Source organism: Lacerta agilis, chromosome 2 (assembly GCF_009819535.1).
Source record: "Lacerta agilis isolate rLacAgi1 chromosome 2, rLacAgi1.pri, whole genome shotgun sequence".
NCBI classification, from domain to species: Eukaryota; Metazoa; Chordata; class Lepidosauria; order Squamata; family Lacertidae; genus Lacerta; species Lacerta agilis.
In genome coordinates, this window is record NC_046313.1 from 59,004,475 (window position 1) to 59,019,820 (window position 15,346).

Consider the following 15,346-nt stretch of genomic DNA (forward strand, 5'->3'; position numbering starts at 1 on the left):
AGCACAGCAGACTAAACTGACTGGCAATAGCTCTCCGGGATCTCAGTAAATGTCTTGGCCAATGCCAGGGAGAATGTCTGCATGGAAAGCATTGTGTGCTGTTGCCACTGGGCTACAGGTCTCTGGCCATGGAAAAGTACTAAGCCCATTGGGCTAACACTGCTTAAGCCAGCTGGGATAAACATTGTCCGTGCGTGCTATGGCAATTTATGAACATGGTGTAGTTACTATACTACATAGGTAGCACTTAAAAAGAAGCTATGCCATAGTGGTCTTACCCATCCCCACCCAGAGATATTTCCATCATATCAGTGTCCTAAAGTAGAATACCAATAGGTCATTTCTACAGGCAGCAATATCATCAAGTAGGTTACTACTTTGAATTACGAGTGTAATTCAAAGACTGATTGAAAAAGATGTGTCTTTCAGTTGGAAAGAGATAAACCTGGCACTGCCCATGATTTATGAAATATACTTTCTTGCTGCCATAACACTGATCCTTTTAAGTGGCACATTCTTTTGAAAACACTATTACTAGTACTTAAATCTAAATGTATAACAAGAAAATTAGCAAATACAACATTGGGAGTGGGGTAGTGGTAGGTAATAATGCTTTTTTTTAAAAAAAGTCACCATTATAGTAAATGTACTGAAAACCCATATTTCTCTTTCTTTCTTTCTTTCTTTCTTTCTTTCTTTCTTTCTTTCTAATGTCTCCTTTAAAAAAAATTCCTAACTTGACTCACCACCCCTCCCCCATCTATATCTATGGAAGGCAGTGAAAGATATGGTACAAAACAAAATAAAGAACATTTTGTTAACAGAATGCATATTTAGTGAATTGGAGGAGACATTAGAGTCAACTCTGCCAGGAGTTGCTTCTGTTAAGGAAGGCTTCGAGAAAAAGCAGTTTTCCAACTGGGGCATTTCTGGCTGAGGCAAGTTTGGAGTTGATCTACAGATTATGAAGAATGAGAACCAAATTTGTCAGTTCATGACCACAGTGAGAAACCATATTTTTAAAGCCCTTTGCATGTAATAGGCCAGCACTCTAAAGAGAAGGCTACACAGCTCTGCTGTGCTATACATAGTGATTTTCTTTTTTACAAGGGAGAATATTCAAAGTGTGCCACCCCCCACCTGTAATTTGAAGTAGCATGGGAAAGAACTCTGCTAGCTCATTCTGTCTAAAATGTAGATTAGCTCTGAGGCACACTGGCAGGAATTTTTCATGATTCTCTTAAATAGAATATATTGAGAACCTCACCTACCATCTACTGCTCATCTTTGGAGTAGAATCTCCTCTGCCCATCCTCATCATCTCCCAATGCTTTGTGCTTAAAACAAGAAAAGAAAAGGTTCTCTATATAAGTCTGATATGAGATGCAGGCTATGCCATATGGTAGGCTTTGGCGACCTGGTGCCCTCCACTTGTTTTGGACTAACTTCCATCAGCTCCAACCAGCATATGCAGCTGAAGGGAGTTTCTACTGCTACACTGTGGAAGACAATTATTATCTCAAGGAGATTTGGGTGGTGCCCAGCAATTGCCTCTCTCATGTCCAGATAATATTTAAAAATCCTGTGGGTCTGGGCCCTTTAGGTGGTTACTTATGTTTATTCCACAAACTAGTAGTTTCTCACAGTTCATCATGCTGAGACAGCACTGTGTGGAAAACATGACCTTCTAGATAAGCTTTCACAGGGATATAATCCTGACACCTGCTATAGGGAGCATTAGCTAGCTCTGGAAGTGATCTGTGTTGACTTCCTGCCAAATATTAGTTAGTCTTTTGCTCTGGTGGGAAACTGATGTATCGCCCAAATTCCAGCTGTGTATATATACCCCCAAGAGCATGATTGTTAGTCAGAACCTCTACACTAGGCTACCTGGAAAGTGCTGTATACTGGCCAAGCTCCACCTGCAGGAATCATGCCCACTGTCTGTTGATGGGCTTTCCAACAGCATCATGGATGTATGAAAATGGTAATGCTTTGTGGCTTTCTTTGGGCTGTTTAATAAAATCTTCAGCCTTCATCCCATTGTGTTCTGAATCCAAAACAACCATTGCCCCTTTGGGTGCAACAGAATTGTAGTCCAAAACATTTGGTGGGCATCAGGTTGGCAAAGGCTGCCATATGCACAACCTGCATTTTTCCTGAAAGAACCTGCCAACAATCCTTTCCCCTTAGAGACAGAATGGGACAGACCAACGACAACTGCTATCAATCAACCTCCAAGGTAAAACAAATACCTGTATAGTGCAGTTGCCTTTCCTCGCAAGGTACACTAGCATCCTCCTACTGGCCTCAGAAAGACCCACTTGTTCCTTTTAAAATGAGAAGTGTGATAAAAGACAGAATGCAGAGAAATGTAGCCATGGACTGTCCTGCTGTTGCCACAGCTGAGTCATTAGTTCATGGTCTCCATTTGCTCAGTATGTCCTTGGGCGATAAAGTTGCGGCTTTAGGTCTAGCCTAGACAATCTCTGATCCTTGAGATCTATTAGTACCTGTAATCCACGGTACCTGTATCTGTACCATCATTCTTGTGATCCTGGAACTACTCAGCAAAAGCAGTGGAGAACCAAGGCAATGAAGAGCAGAACCCGAGTGAAATGTCTGATGTTGCTCTTCTGTTGCTCATCATCATAATACTGCCCTGAACAGAGAATCCATGTCTGTACATTGGATAAAACTGTGGGCAGATCACTTCTCTGTGTCTCCTTCACTAGCAAAGCAAAACACACACACACACACACACACACACACACACACACACACACACCACTGTCCATACATACGTACATTCATACCCCACCCACACTTTCAGGATAAGTTTTAAAAGGTGTAATTTAATAATCCATTGATTAGAAAATTCATTGAACAGTTGGTGGCCTAAAAAATAAGCTTGCAAAAATAGAAAGTGAAACAATTAGAGTAAAGGCACTCCTCAAGAGAACCACTGGAGGTTTTTCTCTTTGGCTTGATACAAGGGGGACATGCCTTATTGTGGAGAGATTAGTCTTATATGAAGGTTCATTCCGCTGCAGCAATAAGGTAGTGAGGCTGTCAAGCAAAGAGTGACATTTCTCATCATGATAGTCTTGGTTAGCAGAGACAAGTATGAATGGAGAATGAATTCTGCATTAGGCAATGGAACGAAAATAGTCTCGGTTATGAAGCGTGAGGAGCCATATAAACTTCTACTCAATCCTGGCTGCAGAAAGTCTCTTCAGCGCTACAGTTTCTGGGTTCTGCTGTGGGCTGAAGAGAATGGAAGATAATGGCATATTGCAGTAGGGCTGAAGGAGAGGGAAGCACCAATTTGTGACCAGAACTCCCCAGCACCACTATGCATGCACACACACGTGCTCTCTCTCTCACACCTCTCTTAACAATCCTAGCAGTCTAGCTTTAGTTCTGGTGCCTTTTCTTCTTTTTCTTCTTCTTCTTTTTCTTTTTCTTCTTCTTCCTGTGGGGCTAGAGGGCTGTCGCAGGATATAGTAGACGATGTGTGCGCTTCATTCAATGAAGAGCTATTGGTGGAAATAGCAAAAAAGAGAAAGAGAAAGAATCAAGTTTCAGCTTTAATCAGGAGTCAATACATTACGAAAGCCTTAGCTGGGTGCCATGTGGGCTGCCGTTCTGATTTCTGAAACCAGTTCTTCTTCTTAAAGAAAATCCCATAAGAAGCTTTGGATAACCATGTCCCCCATCTCCAAAATGGAGTAAATATATGGGGGCCATTCAGTGACTATACTGAAAGGTCCTTCAAAATATGGGTTTCGAAATCTGCAGTCATTCTACCTAAGATTATTTTCTCCATTTGTACTTCATGATCATTTGGCTGTTAGGCTACCACCACTTCAGGGTGTTCCAGGTGCCCTGATATTTCAGGATACTTCAACAGGAAGAGCAATAGGTGAGAAAAACCTTTGGGAACCACCACTTCAAGGCACACAGAGCCAAGACTACCAGTAATCCACTCAGCTTCCATATTGGCCACTGAGTATAAAAACAGTTTAGTCTACTTCACCTGCCAGATAACCAGTTGGTAGAATAGAGATAATGGAGGTCTGGGAGTGAATAATATCACAGTGGAAGAAAGATTAAGATTCCAACCTTGCCCGACTGCTGGAGGCCTCCTGCGGGTTTTCATTGGCTCCCTCTGGTTTAAGGTCCGGCAAAGGAATGATGTAATCATTGTCCAGTCCATTCTGTTCAACAGCTGTATAAAGGACAGTGCCTGAGGTGGCGCTGGAATTGATGGCAGTGGACCTGGAATTGTTGAGACCTGAGTTCCAGGGCCTTGTGCGAACAATAGCAGGGTGGTCGCTTTTCAAGAATTCTTCATTGACTTGTTGGTACTTCTGCTCTCATATAAGGCAGATAGGACAGAAAGTGCTTGTGAGTGCATGAATACCACATGTAATGTTTCTGCACATGGCATTTTCACACAAGGACAAGGTTATTACACAAGATAAAGGCAATGCTGAATTTTTATTGATTCTAAATATATGGATAGCCCTGATGAATCTACAGTTTCTTAAGAGCACAAGTCTGTGAAAAAGGCTAGCTCCAGATCTGGAACTGAAAATGGCAATGAAGAAACCAGAATCGTACTAGAAAATATTATAATGTTAGACAGCCCACTTTCCCCACCACTTTCCCTCTGTAATCAGATTTACTCCCAATCTTTTGCACAATCTGTTGCACGCTGATGTCAACAGTCATGGACTAGTTTAGAAATGAGGCTGTTTTCTGTGCTCTCCTCCTATCATTTTTATCCTCTCAGCCCAACCCAACCCTACCTTCTTATAGCTGTCTGCCAGCAGGTTCCCCACGAGTACCACCAGTTGAGAGAAAGAAGGTCGGATCTCAAATTTCTCATCCCAGCATTTCTGCATGATTTCATAGCTGGAGAGACACAAAAAGCAAATAATAATAATTTGGGAAGTGCTATACTGGCTTGCCGATCAGAAGGTTGGCTGTTCGAATCCCTGCAATGGGGTGAGCTCCCATTGCTTGGTCCCTGCTCCTGCCAACCTAGCAGTTCGAAAGCAAGCAGTGCAAGTAGATAAATAGGTAGCACTCCAGCGGGAAGGTAAACGGCGTTTCCGTGTGCTGCTCTGGTTCGCCAGAAGTGGCTTAGTCATGCTGGCCATAGGACCCGGAAGCTGTACGCAGGCTCCCTCGGCCAGTAAAGTGAGATGAGCGCCGCAACCCCAGAGTCGTCTGCGACTGGACCTAATGGTCTGGGGTCCCTTTACCTTTTTCATACTGAGAGAAAGGAAGGGACTTTTTTCTGTACAAGATAGGCAAACATATGCTGTTAACGCTTACATTTCATCAGAAGCATGTGTAGGCTTGGACATACGATAGCCGCGTTTGATAGCATTGTAGAATTGCTCATTCATGGGCAGTTCAGGATATGGAGTCCCACCTAGGGATAAAAAAGGAGGTCAAGCAAAAACAGTTAGTGAGGAAACTTCTGTATACTGCATGCCAATGCCAGCACCACCCCATTCTAGTCTCTCTCACTACCAGTACAGCAATGGTAATGGCAACAGGCTATTGTTTGGTGGCCCCTCTGAGGACCGCACTGACACTACACATGAAATTTACCACATGGACTTTCAGGTCAAACTTCTTCATTCACAAATTGCCAGTACAGGGATTCCAGCCTGTATCAGAATGCTGGCCCTGCCCCACCCCCACTTATCCCTTTGCCCCTACTGTGGTCTCATTTCAGATCAAGGGGTCTGTGCCTGCAATTTGCATTGGGGGAAAGAACTCGAATTCACTCCACTCGTGAGTTTTTCCTCAATGCAAGCTGGATGGATAAAGGGTTATAGCCCTACTAAGCCCATGCCATGGTCCCAGTCTAGCCCACACACAGGAACGTGGTCAGTGAATGAACTAACAAATGATGTGAATAACTTGCAGACCCAGGCTGCGCACTCCCAACCCCCAACCCCCGCTCAGGTGAGCTGCCAATAAAGGAGAACACACAGTTGAATGGGACTAAATCAGGCTACAACTTTATTGACTACAGATGAAGTGGTTTGGCATAAGCATTGGGTAAGCATTTATTTCCGGGCTGCCTACCGTAAATGACACCAGCATCCACCCGGCAGCAGGGATTCCTATGACTTACATCAAATAGGGGGATCCCCACAGGGATCCCCACCTCTAGGAGCGCTGAGGCCCAAGCCTGTCTGGGCAAATGGACAGAAGCAACTCCATCACAGATCCCTTTAACGGGATACCCTATTTCTGGAGGGAAAGGTGAGGGTACAACTAGGCAAGGGTACAATTAGGCTAAGGTTACCCAATGCCTAAACCGCCACTGAGCTGGGCGTTGGGGGCCGGCGTGGGCTGTTTTAAGTCCACTGGGAGAAGACCTGAGGGAAGCCTGATTGTTCCCTCAAGCCCACCCCCAGAGAGCCCAGCCCTCCGTGCCAGCCTGCCATTTGCCAATTCGGGAGGCTGATGCAGAGCAGGATTTCAAGTCAGGAGGGCGAGCTCAATCTCGCGCTCCGGCAGGGATCAGACCCTGATGCCCAGTCCTGCATTGTAGGCAGGAGAGGAGGCGCTGGCCATCCTGCAAAGCCGCTGCATCACTAAAAATGGGTAAGCGGACATCATGCATAGTTTAGTCCTTAGCTTGAAAGATGAAGGATGCTGGGCTTGTGTGAAGGTACTTATAGTGTGGCATGAAGCACATGTAGATTAAAGAGAGTGGGAAACATTGTTTTCATTCCGTACACAGGAAATCCAGTAAGTGGGATGGATCAAACGGAGTCTGGGTGACACTGACCAGTTGCTTACCCAGAGTGAATATTTCCCAGAGGAGGATTCCAAAGGACCACACATCACTCAAGGTGGTGTAGAGGTTGTTGAAGATGCTCTCAGGTGCCATCCATTTCAATGGCAAGAAGGTCTATAACCAAAAGACACAGCAGAAATGCAGTGATCTTCAATGAATTTTCATCTGTTTGCTAACAGTGAGGGACTTCCATGTAACTTTTGATGAAACCTAGTCTGTAGCATAGGACCCAGGTGGCGCTGTGGGTTAAACCAGACTCTAGGGCTTGCCGACCAGAAGGTCGGCGGTTTGAATCCCTGCGACAGGGTGAGCTCCCGTTGCTCGGTCCCAGCTCCTGCCCATCTAGCAGTTTGAAAGCACATCAAAGTGCAAGGAAGGGACTTTGGCAGGAAGGTAAACGGCGTTTCCGTGCGCTGCTCTGGTTCGCCAGAAGTGGCTTTGTCATGCTGGCCACATGACCTGGAAGCTGTCTGCGGACAAACGCCGGCTCCCTTGGCCTATAGAGCGAGATTAGCGCCGCAACCCCAGAGTCGGACACGACTGGACCTAATGGTCAGGGGCCCCTTCACCTTTACCTTTTAGTCTGTAGCATGGGAAAAGCCACCAGGTATTCTATTTAGGATTATGGTATATTCCAGGGGAAATATATGCATGGAGACTTTTATGCACATAGACTTCCCTGCATAGAAATCTGTGTGTGTAGGCTTTCCGTGCTCAGACATCCATGTTCAATGCATGAGCATTGGGGTGGTGTGTGTGTGGAGGGGGGGGGGAGAGATGACACCAGAGAACAGTGAAACACCAAGGACAGGGCCTGTAGCACATAGAATCCCCTTCAACATGGCAAGTCCTCTTCCCATCTATAATGTGTGAAGGGAGTTAGTGAGTTTCCAGTAGTCGGAGCTAAATGCTTATAAACACGCAAACCCTGGGCAGGAACAGTCAGGTTAGGCAGTGTGCCTGATAGAAAAGAATGAACATGATGAACATAAGAGGCTCTGGCAAAAGGGACAGACATACAGTTCTTGCTACCCTCATTTCCTGTACTTGTCTCCGCAGTTTCCAGCCCACACTTATTTGTGACATATGAAACTAGCCTGCTTCTGGTTTTCTCTCTAGCAGCTTGCGTGCTGCTTTCCTATTACAATTCCCTGAACTCTGAGTGGACTTATTTGTGCAACCAGCATCAAAAATAATCTCCAGGGAGGATTGCGAAGGACCACGGTTTCATTTCCCTGTTCATCTAAGAGAGTGGTCGCGTAAGGGAGATTCAGAGATGTGCAAGGTGACTCACAGTGGTTAGATTATTTATGCTTCTGAAAACCTCAGCCTGTGCATTCACACAATCAGCTCAAGACAAAATAATCAGATATGTGGCTCTTGAGGATAACAGCAGAGTTCTTTGAGCCTTGTGTATATGGGTATTTTTTTATTAGAACAAGATGCTATCCAATGACAGCAGGAGCCAAATGTCTCAGTGGCCCATATGTAACTACAATGGTTGTTTCAGTGGATATTTGGGGTAGTCCCACATATAGGAATGTGCCATCACAGACTGCAGGTTGTAGCTTCTAGAAAGTTCTTGAAGAATACTCTTTCCATGCCCCATCCACCATAGCCGTCTGTGCTGAGAAGCCTCCTTGCTCAGATTCCCAGAAATTTGGGAAACCAAAATTGGCAAGGCTAGCATGGATCAGCAAGGATGCAAGGAATTTTGTTGTCTAGTATCTAGTAAGATGACTCATGGAATTAAAAGGGAACAGAGGAAATGCATAAACCATTGTGAAGCAATCCATTGTTGAACACATGAAGGGCTTTGGTGCAGAAACAAGAAAATGGATGTGGGCCTTGTGCTGTGAGAAGGTTAGAGGCCTAGAGCTGAGACATGCCAGTCAATGTAGTATAGAGGAGGAGATGGAAGGCAAAGATGTGAGAGGAAAGGAGCAGAAGAACCCAAAGCTAGAGGGGGTGCACCCACAACCTTGCAATTAGAACCAGGAAGGGGGGTGTCCGGTGTGCAGATTTTCAGGGGTGGAATATGTTGTAAAATTAATTGCTTAGATAAGCAGCAGCGGGCTGGACTGGTTTCGGTGGCTCACAATCTGGGTCCACGCGCTTCCTCCTGTGCATTCGTCTCACAGTTCAAAGCAGAGCAGAGCAGTTCTTAGCAGAGCAGAGCAGCGCAGCTTAGTCCCTGAGAATAAGGCTTCTGGAGTCTGTAGTCTTTTATCTACAAACTACTGTCATATGGCCCTTACACAAGACAAGACTCATGGAAGTTCAAAGGGACACTCAGAGTCCATGTAATCAAGTCACTCACATTGCCTTTGGAGATGTAATTTGAATCCCGCATTATGTCTCTAGCTAGACCAAAGTCACAGATCTTCACCAGTTTCCCCTCGCAGATCAACACATTCCTTGCAGCCAGGTCTCGGTGCACACACTGTGGAATAGGGAACAGACACAGTGTATAAACTGTTAAACAGTTATGATTTTTCAAGAAATCTGCTGCTTTCAGCAGGAAGCACCTTCAGACTTTGAGGACCATCCCTTCCATTAGGCAGATCTCAGGCGGCAGATACTAAGGAGCAGTGAGGTGACAGACAACAGAGCTGTATGTGTGCCATGCAGCCTGCCCTACACCCCTTAAGCTAGCATGTTGTCCTCAGATGCAGTAGAGGACACAGTCCCATCCCCAGTGTTGAAGTCTCTGCCAGTCTGGTGTTATTTCATCCCTCCTATTGCCTGTGGTTCATACATTGGTGGGGCTTTTCTTCTCCTGTCAGGCTCCAGTTTCTAGTTTTGCAGGGTTTTGTAGTGCTTCAAGTAAGACTCTGAAAAACCTGAATGCAATCAGCCCTAATGCAGAAGACACACATATTATAAAATGACTGGTGCAGGTTTTGAGCTGCTTTATTAATGATGTGGAAATGCAAATGCATAGCCAACCGCTTTACAAAGCAGGAAGAGGGGGTGTAAGGCCTGCTGTTCAGAGCATTTTTTTGTGTAGTGTCCCTTTTATTCTTGACACTGACTACTGTCATAGAATCATAGAATTACAGTGCAGGAATATGCAGCTGTCCCATATGAGGATCTAACCTGCAACCTTGCCGTTATCAGCATCACACTCTAACCCAGGGGTTGTCAACCTGGTCCCTACCGCCCACTAGTGGGAATTTCAGGATTCTAGGTGGGCGGTAGAGGGTTCTACGGCACAAGCTGAATCCTCCTTCCATTGAGCACTGGTGGGCGGTAAGGAAATTTTACCATCAAGAAAGATGCATTAGTGGGCAGTAGGTATAAAAAGGTTGACTACCCCTGCTCTAACCTTTGATTTGCCTGGGGTAGTTGTTTCCATTTCTCATTTTTCCAATCTTAAATTTAGTTCTCCACATTTCCACATCAACTTGTGATTTTTTTTAAGTGTTCATGAAAATTCACCAGCTTTTTATTGTAGATTTATTCTAATGTATAAATCTGTATGCACTTTATTTATGCAATTTTCCTTAAAATAATACATTTTAGTTTGCTACTTTTACTGATATATGCATTTTTATGCACATCTTCCCTTAGTATTTTTGTATACATTACTTGGCTGGAGAATTGCAATGCAGAACTTGTGAATTTTGAAGGGTGGCTGTGTTGTGGTTCACACATTGTTGTAGGAAGTGCAGATTGGGTAGGTTTGCCTTGAAATGCAAACTGAACCAAATTTACCTTTCCTATGCGGGACATACGTAAGAAATTGCAGTTTAGGAATCAGAGCAGGAAAGCAGTGAAAATATGCTCTCCACGTTATATATGATGATGGTTGCAAAGGAATAATAATTGCACACAGCCTGAGAATCTAACATTGTGGAATTAATTAACTGTGTTTTCTTGAACCTTTGTGCTTTTAGTCTCAGAGTTCATTACTGAACGGAACCTCTCACGAGGGATGACACCTTTATTGCATGCAATTGTCTTGCCATTTTCACTTCTCCATTCTCTTGCACAAGTCTGTTGCCTAACAAAAGCCTTTATATTAGCACTGCTTCAGTATGCTTACCTGCGGTACCATTAATAGCCTGTGGCATTTGTGTTGTATGTGTAATGTTTCAGAACAACTGTGGCTTGCGGGAATGCTCTCTGGGAAATAACCACAGGGCTTAGGTGTGGTAACTCTTAGCAGTAACTTGGCCTGCACGAGTTTGACCACTTTCCCCATGCTTCCTTTTCCCATAGTTGTGTTTTTTTTAAAAAATACCTTCTGTGAAAAGGATGACTCAGCAAGGATCAAAAATAATACGGCATCACTGAAATGCCATTGGGTGATTTACAGTCTGAAGTTATCCCAGTGAAATGGCAATTGTGTTAGTTTGTGGCAGCAAACATTACTTTGCAATTCAGCTTTAAGAATACTTACATTGTCTAATGCATGCTATGCCACGTAGGGGGGGGGCTGTGTTTAGTGTGTGACTATACATCACAAGGGCATACATTCAGACTGGCTATGCAATTAATCACCTTGAGAGACTTGGTCTTTCTTTCTTTCTTTCTTTCTTTCTTTCTTTCTTTCTTTCTTTCTTTCTTTCAATTTTAAAGTAAGTTTAGCCCTCTAAGAGTCAGAGGAAGTACCGGTATACAGAAATTACAGAAACCAGTAAGGGAACAAAGCAGTATTTGCAGTGGCCAGGTGGTGGGACTGCAGTGGCTGCATAGCTTTTTGCTTTCCCCCCCCTTCCCCCATGACTACGAGAACCAAAATAAACTATGTAAAATATATGCAAATTTATTAACTTGTAAAATTTATACCAGTCAAAAAATGTAGGTTTTCTTGCACAGAACTTGAGTCACCTTAACAAAAAATTTTTTAGCAGTCTTACATGAATAATGATTTCTACATTGAAACGGGGAAGGTAACTTCCTCAGCGTGGAAGAGGATTGCTTTCAGGAATAGTACTGGCAGATGCATTTTTAATGGTATCTCCATAGTCCATATTAGCACCAAAAAGACCTGAAATAGGGACTGAGTATTGCGTGACTAAACTCTGGTCTGTCTTGAGCCAGGAAGAGATACTACTGACTTATAAAGCCTTAAACAGCTTAGTACCAGGGTACCTAACAGATCACCTTCCCTACTACAAGTCATATCAACATGGCCAGCACCTCTGTGAGGTGAGGTGAGGCAGCTGCCTCGGGCAGCAGAAGCCTAAGAAGCAATGCCCCCATAGATGCCCTGCCCATTCTGCTGCCTCCGCTGCCAGTGGAGAAGCAGCGATGGCTTCTGGCAAGATGTCACAGAGCACATGACATATCTCCAGAAGAGATGGATTTCTAGTGTGTGTGTGTGTGTGTGTAAAATACTTTTGATTTTACAGTGAAGCTAGACTGCATATCATTGCATTATAATAAGTTTATTCATTCATATTTCATTGTATTATAAACCACTGAAGGTTTTGCTAAAAATGTAAGTGGGATAGAAATTACCTGAATGAATGAATGAATGAATGAATTAACTTATTAAAATGCAATGATATGCAGCCTACCTTCACTGTGTCATGTCTCTGGTCCGCACCCTCATGTAATGAGATAATATTGCCTGTTCCCAAGATGAAGGAAGAAGCAGCAATGTCTAAAGGATGGCTAAGTACGACATGACTCAAACATCCTGTCTCTGTTTATAACGAAATGTACTAAAGCTAGCTGATCCTAAACCCCTCTACCTGCTTCCATTTATTTCATATTCCACAGACATGCACAAAAAGACTTTGAAGCCAGTCATCGCTAGGTATTATTACATCATTCTGAATATAAAAAGTACTTGCATTTTTGGAGGCTAGGAACTCCATTCCATTGGCAACCTGAAAACTAATTCCAACAAGATCCACATAGCTGAGGAGAGGAGACTCATTTATCAATGCCACCCTTTCAGAAGCTGAAAACAAAGAGCAGAGATACAATCAGACACCACACAGGTCTAAGTACACCTACACCCACACAATAAAACCTTGCTAAAACATGGGACCAAGGAGATATCAGGAGTAATATTAGATGCTTACTTCTCCTGACATTGAAAAAACAATTTAAGGATGACACAGACAACACCTTCAGTTCTGCATATTGGATTTTGAAGCAATTAAACCGTTTCACATTGGTATGACTGGACACCCCTCTGTCACTTCTCTTACCTGATGGTGAATAGCTGTCCAGCTCATAGGTAGTACCATAATTAGAGGCATCAATGTCCACGTACTTGATTTCACCCTTCATATCTGACATGGGCACTGCCATGGGCACATAATCCAATGACTCATCCTTGCTCATATCCATGTAGCCCCCATCACTTTCCACAGATAAGGAAGCATGGCTGCAAGGGGGTGGGGAGAGAAGTTTATTTAAACCATGAAATAATCTTCCTGGTTTCCTTCCTTAGTGGGCATTTTTGTTTGTTTTTTATTTAGTTTGGTCTGAGGGAATTTCTTCAACCATCTGCATTGTTCTGCTAAAATATTATTGCACATCTGGAATGGGATCAACAGTTGGCCTTTGATTTTCTATATGCTGCAATTCTCGATAATCTCAACGCAGTGAATTAAGCAGTAAAGAATCACATGTGGGGCAAATGCCTATGCATTTTTGTTACATGGAACTTGAGTTCCAGGTGGCTCTCACTTTGGGGCAATTCCAAATGTCAGCCCCATGATTGAGGGAAATGCTTATGTAAATCCTCTTTCAGCAAAACAAACAACACAGAGAAAATTGTACTGGAATCTAGATGTCAACTCCCTTGATACCGATTGCAAAAGAGCCCGCCTTAGAAATGTAGAACTAACATAAGCACACACACAAATGCAAGGGAAAGCCAACTCTGTGCTGCATTTGCTATCCTTTAAACTTGTTTACAGAGACGCTATAATTCACAGGTTTCCGTTTCAGAAAGGCCACACTCCTGTATGTAGATGGCAATGGAACAATAGTAGCATGCACTAAAGAAAGGGAAGAGTGTCGAACAGCAGGTACCTCTGCACCCTGTCCTCAGGGGGGGCATTCCCATACACCTCTGCTTCCTGCTTGGCTTTCTCACTGCAGCACTGCAGGAAGGTGTGCTTGTTCCTGTGCAAGTAGTCCACCAGGTCTCCATAGCGACAGTACTCTGTTATGATGTAGATAGGGCCTGCCGAGGAGAAGAAGAACAGCTCTAGCCATCCAGGTGTGAGTATTGCTTTCCTTGAATATGACTCAAGAATAGGGCAATTGTGGCCTTACAGAAATGGTAATCCACTTCAGACTGCAAGTGTGGGGCTCATGTTTCTGAATGCTTCCACAAACAAGAACAAGAACAACAAGAACAACAAGAACAAGAACAAGAACAACAACAACAACAACAACAACAACAACAACGCCATCCCTTTGCAATGAAAACATACATGCCTGGAGGGATATTCTGTTAAGTGAATCTCTGCTGGCAGTGGTGCAGCTAGACATAGATTTTACCAGCCAAGTGTGAAAACTAGGTATGTGTGTGTGCATTATTTCTTTATCAGAGTTGAAAGCAACATTGCTTGCTTTGTCTCCACACGTTTTAAAGTAAGCAGGTAATAAAATCAGCACACTTAATAACGGGCAGTGCTATTTTAGAATGCTGTTGTCATTTGTCTGTGTTCAAAGAGAGAGAAAAGTAGCATTCAAGTGGGTTGCTCATTTTGATATGAAGTGTGTATATGATGGCTAAACCCCGTTCCCTACAGCTGATGTATGGGCCAATTCATGTATACACCTGGCTGAGGATCCTTCCCGAGTGATGCGAGAGTGGGTGCATAGCTCCTTCTTCCCCGCATCAATTAATGTAAGAGCCAAACACTCTGTGCTTAGACTTGTGCTTGTGTAAACTTGATTTGAGCAATCTCCCTCTGAAGCACTTGTGTTGCATGTTGCCTCCTGCCTGCTATTTGACCACACAGCACGGATCCCGTGCAAGGTTAGTGTACGAACCAGGCCCTTTGTTGCTAAAGGCTGCCTGTTTGCATTTACATTTCACATTTTCCGCTTTCATTTATTTAGATTAAGTAGAGGCATTTTCTGAGGAGTTGCATAGATGTGTGCATAAGATTGTGTGGACCTCCACTAGCACTGGTCCATGTTCGTAAGTATGCAGGCCGGCCGGCCAAACAACTATTCATTTCTATAAGTGTCAGGAAGTGTGTAAGGACTATGCATGCATTGTATCAAAATAACTGTTTTGCTTCCAGCTATTTTGCTGCCCCTCCCCCACTGTGTCTAACTTGTCTTGTTGTGAGATCAGTCTCTATAGCACTAAAGGCCTAGAAAAAAATGGAAAACATGGTTTTGAAAATAATGGGACGATTAAAAATTATCAGAGCAAAATAACAATGGAAACATTAAAAGTGCACAATGGGGGGGGGGGCTATCATTCTGGTGGGCAGTCTAAAATAAAAAGGTGGAGAGGGTGGATGAACCTTTCTTTCAGTTCCATAACATGTAGGTTTCTATAGTGACAGGGCAATTGGCAGG

At 43.7% G+C, this 15,346-nt stretch overlaps 1 protein-coding gene across 2 annotated transcripts in view; it reads right to left on the reverse strand.

Moving 5' to 3' along the window:
• Positions 1-717: 717 nt before the first annotated feature.
• Positions 718-15,346, reverse strand: part of PDGFRB (platelet derived growth factor receptor beta) — a 79,878-nt gene continuing 65,249 nt past the window's right edge. For both annotated transcript variants that reach the window (XM_033140286.1, XM_033140287.1), the window contains exons 15-23: positions 13,835-13,988; positions 13,003-13,181; positions 12,640-12,749; positions 9,153-9,275; positions 6,835-6,946; positions 5,347-5,446; positions 4,815-4,920; positions 4,126-4,373; positions 718-3,539 (exon numbers count right to left, since the gene is read on the reverse strand). In XM_033140286.1, the coding sequence (XP_032996177.1) occupies positions 3,404-3,539; positions 4,126-4,373; positions 4,815-4,920; positions 5,347-5,446; positions 6,835-6,946; positions 9,153-9,275; positions 12,640-12,749; positions 13,003-13,181; positions 13,835-13,988 (1,268 nt within the window). In that variant the 3' untranslated portion in view covers positions 718-3,403. The remainder of the gene's footprint in view (positions 3,540-4,125; positions 4,374-4,814; positions 4,921-5,346; positions 5,447-6,834; positions 6,947-9,152; positions 9,276-12,639; positions 12,750-13,002; positions 13,182-13,834; positions 13,989-15,346) is intronic.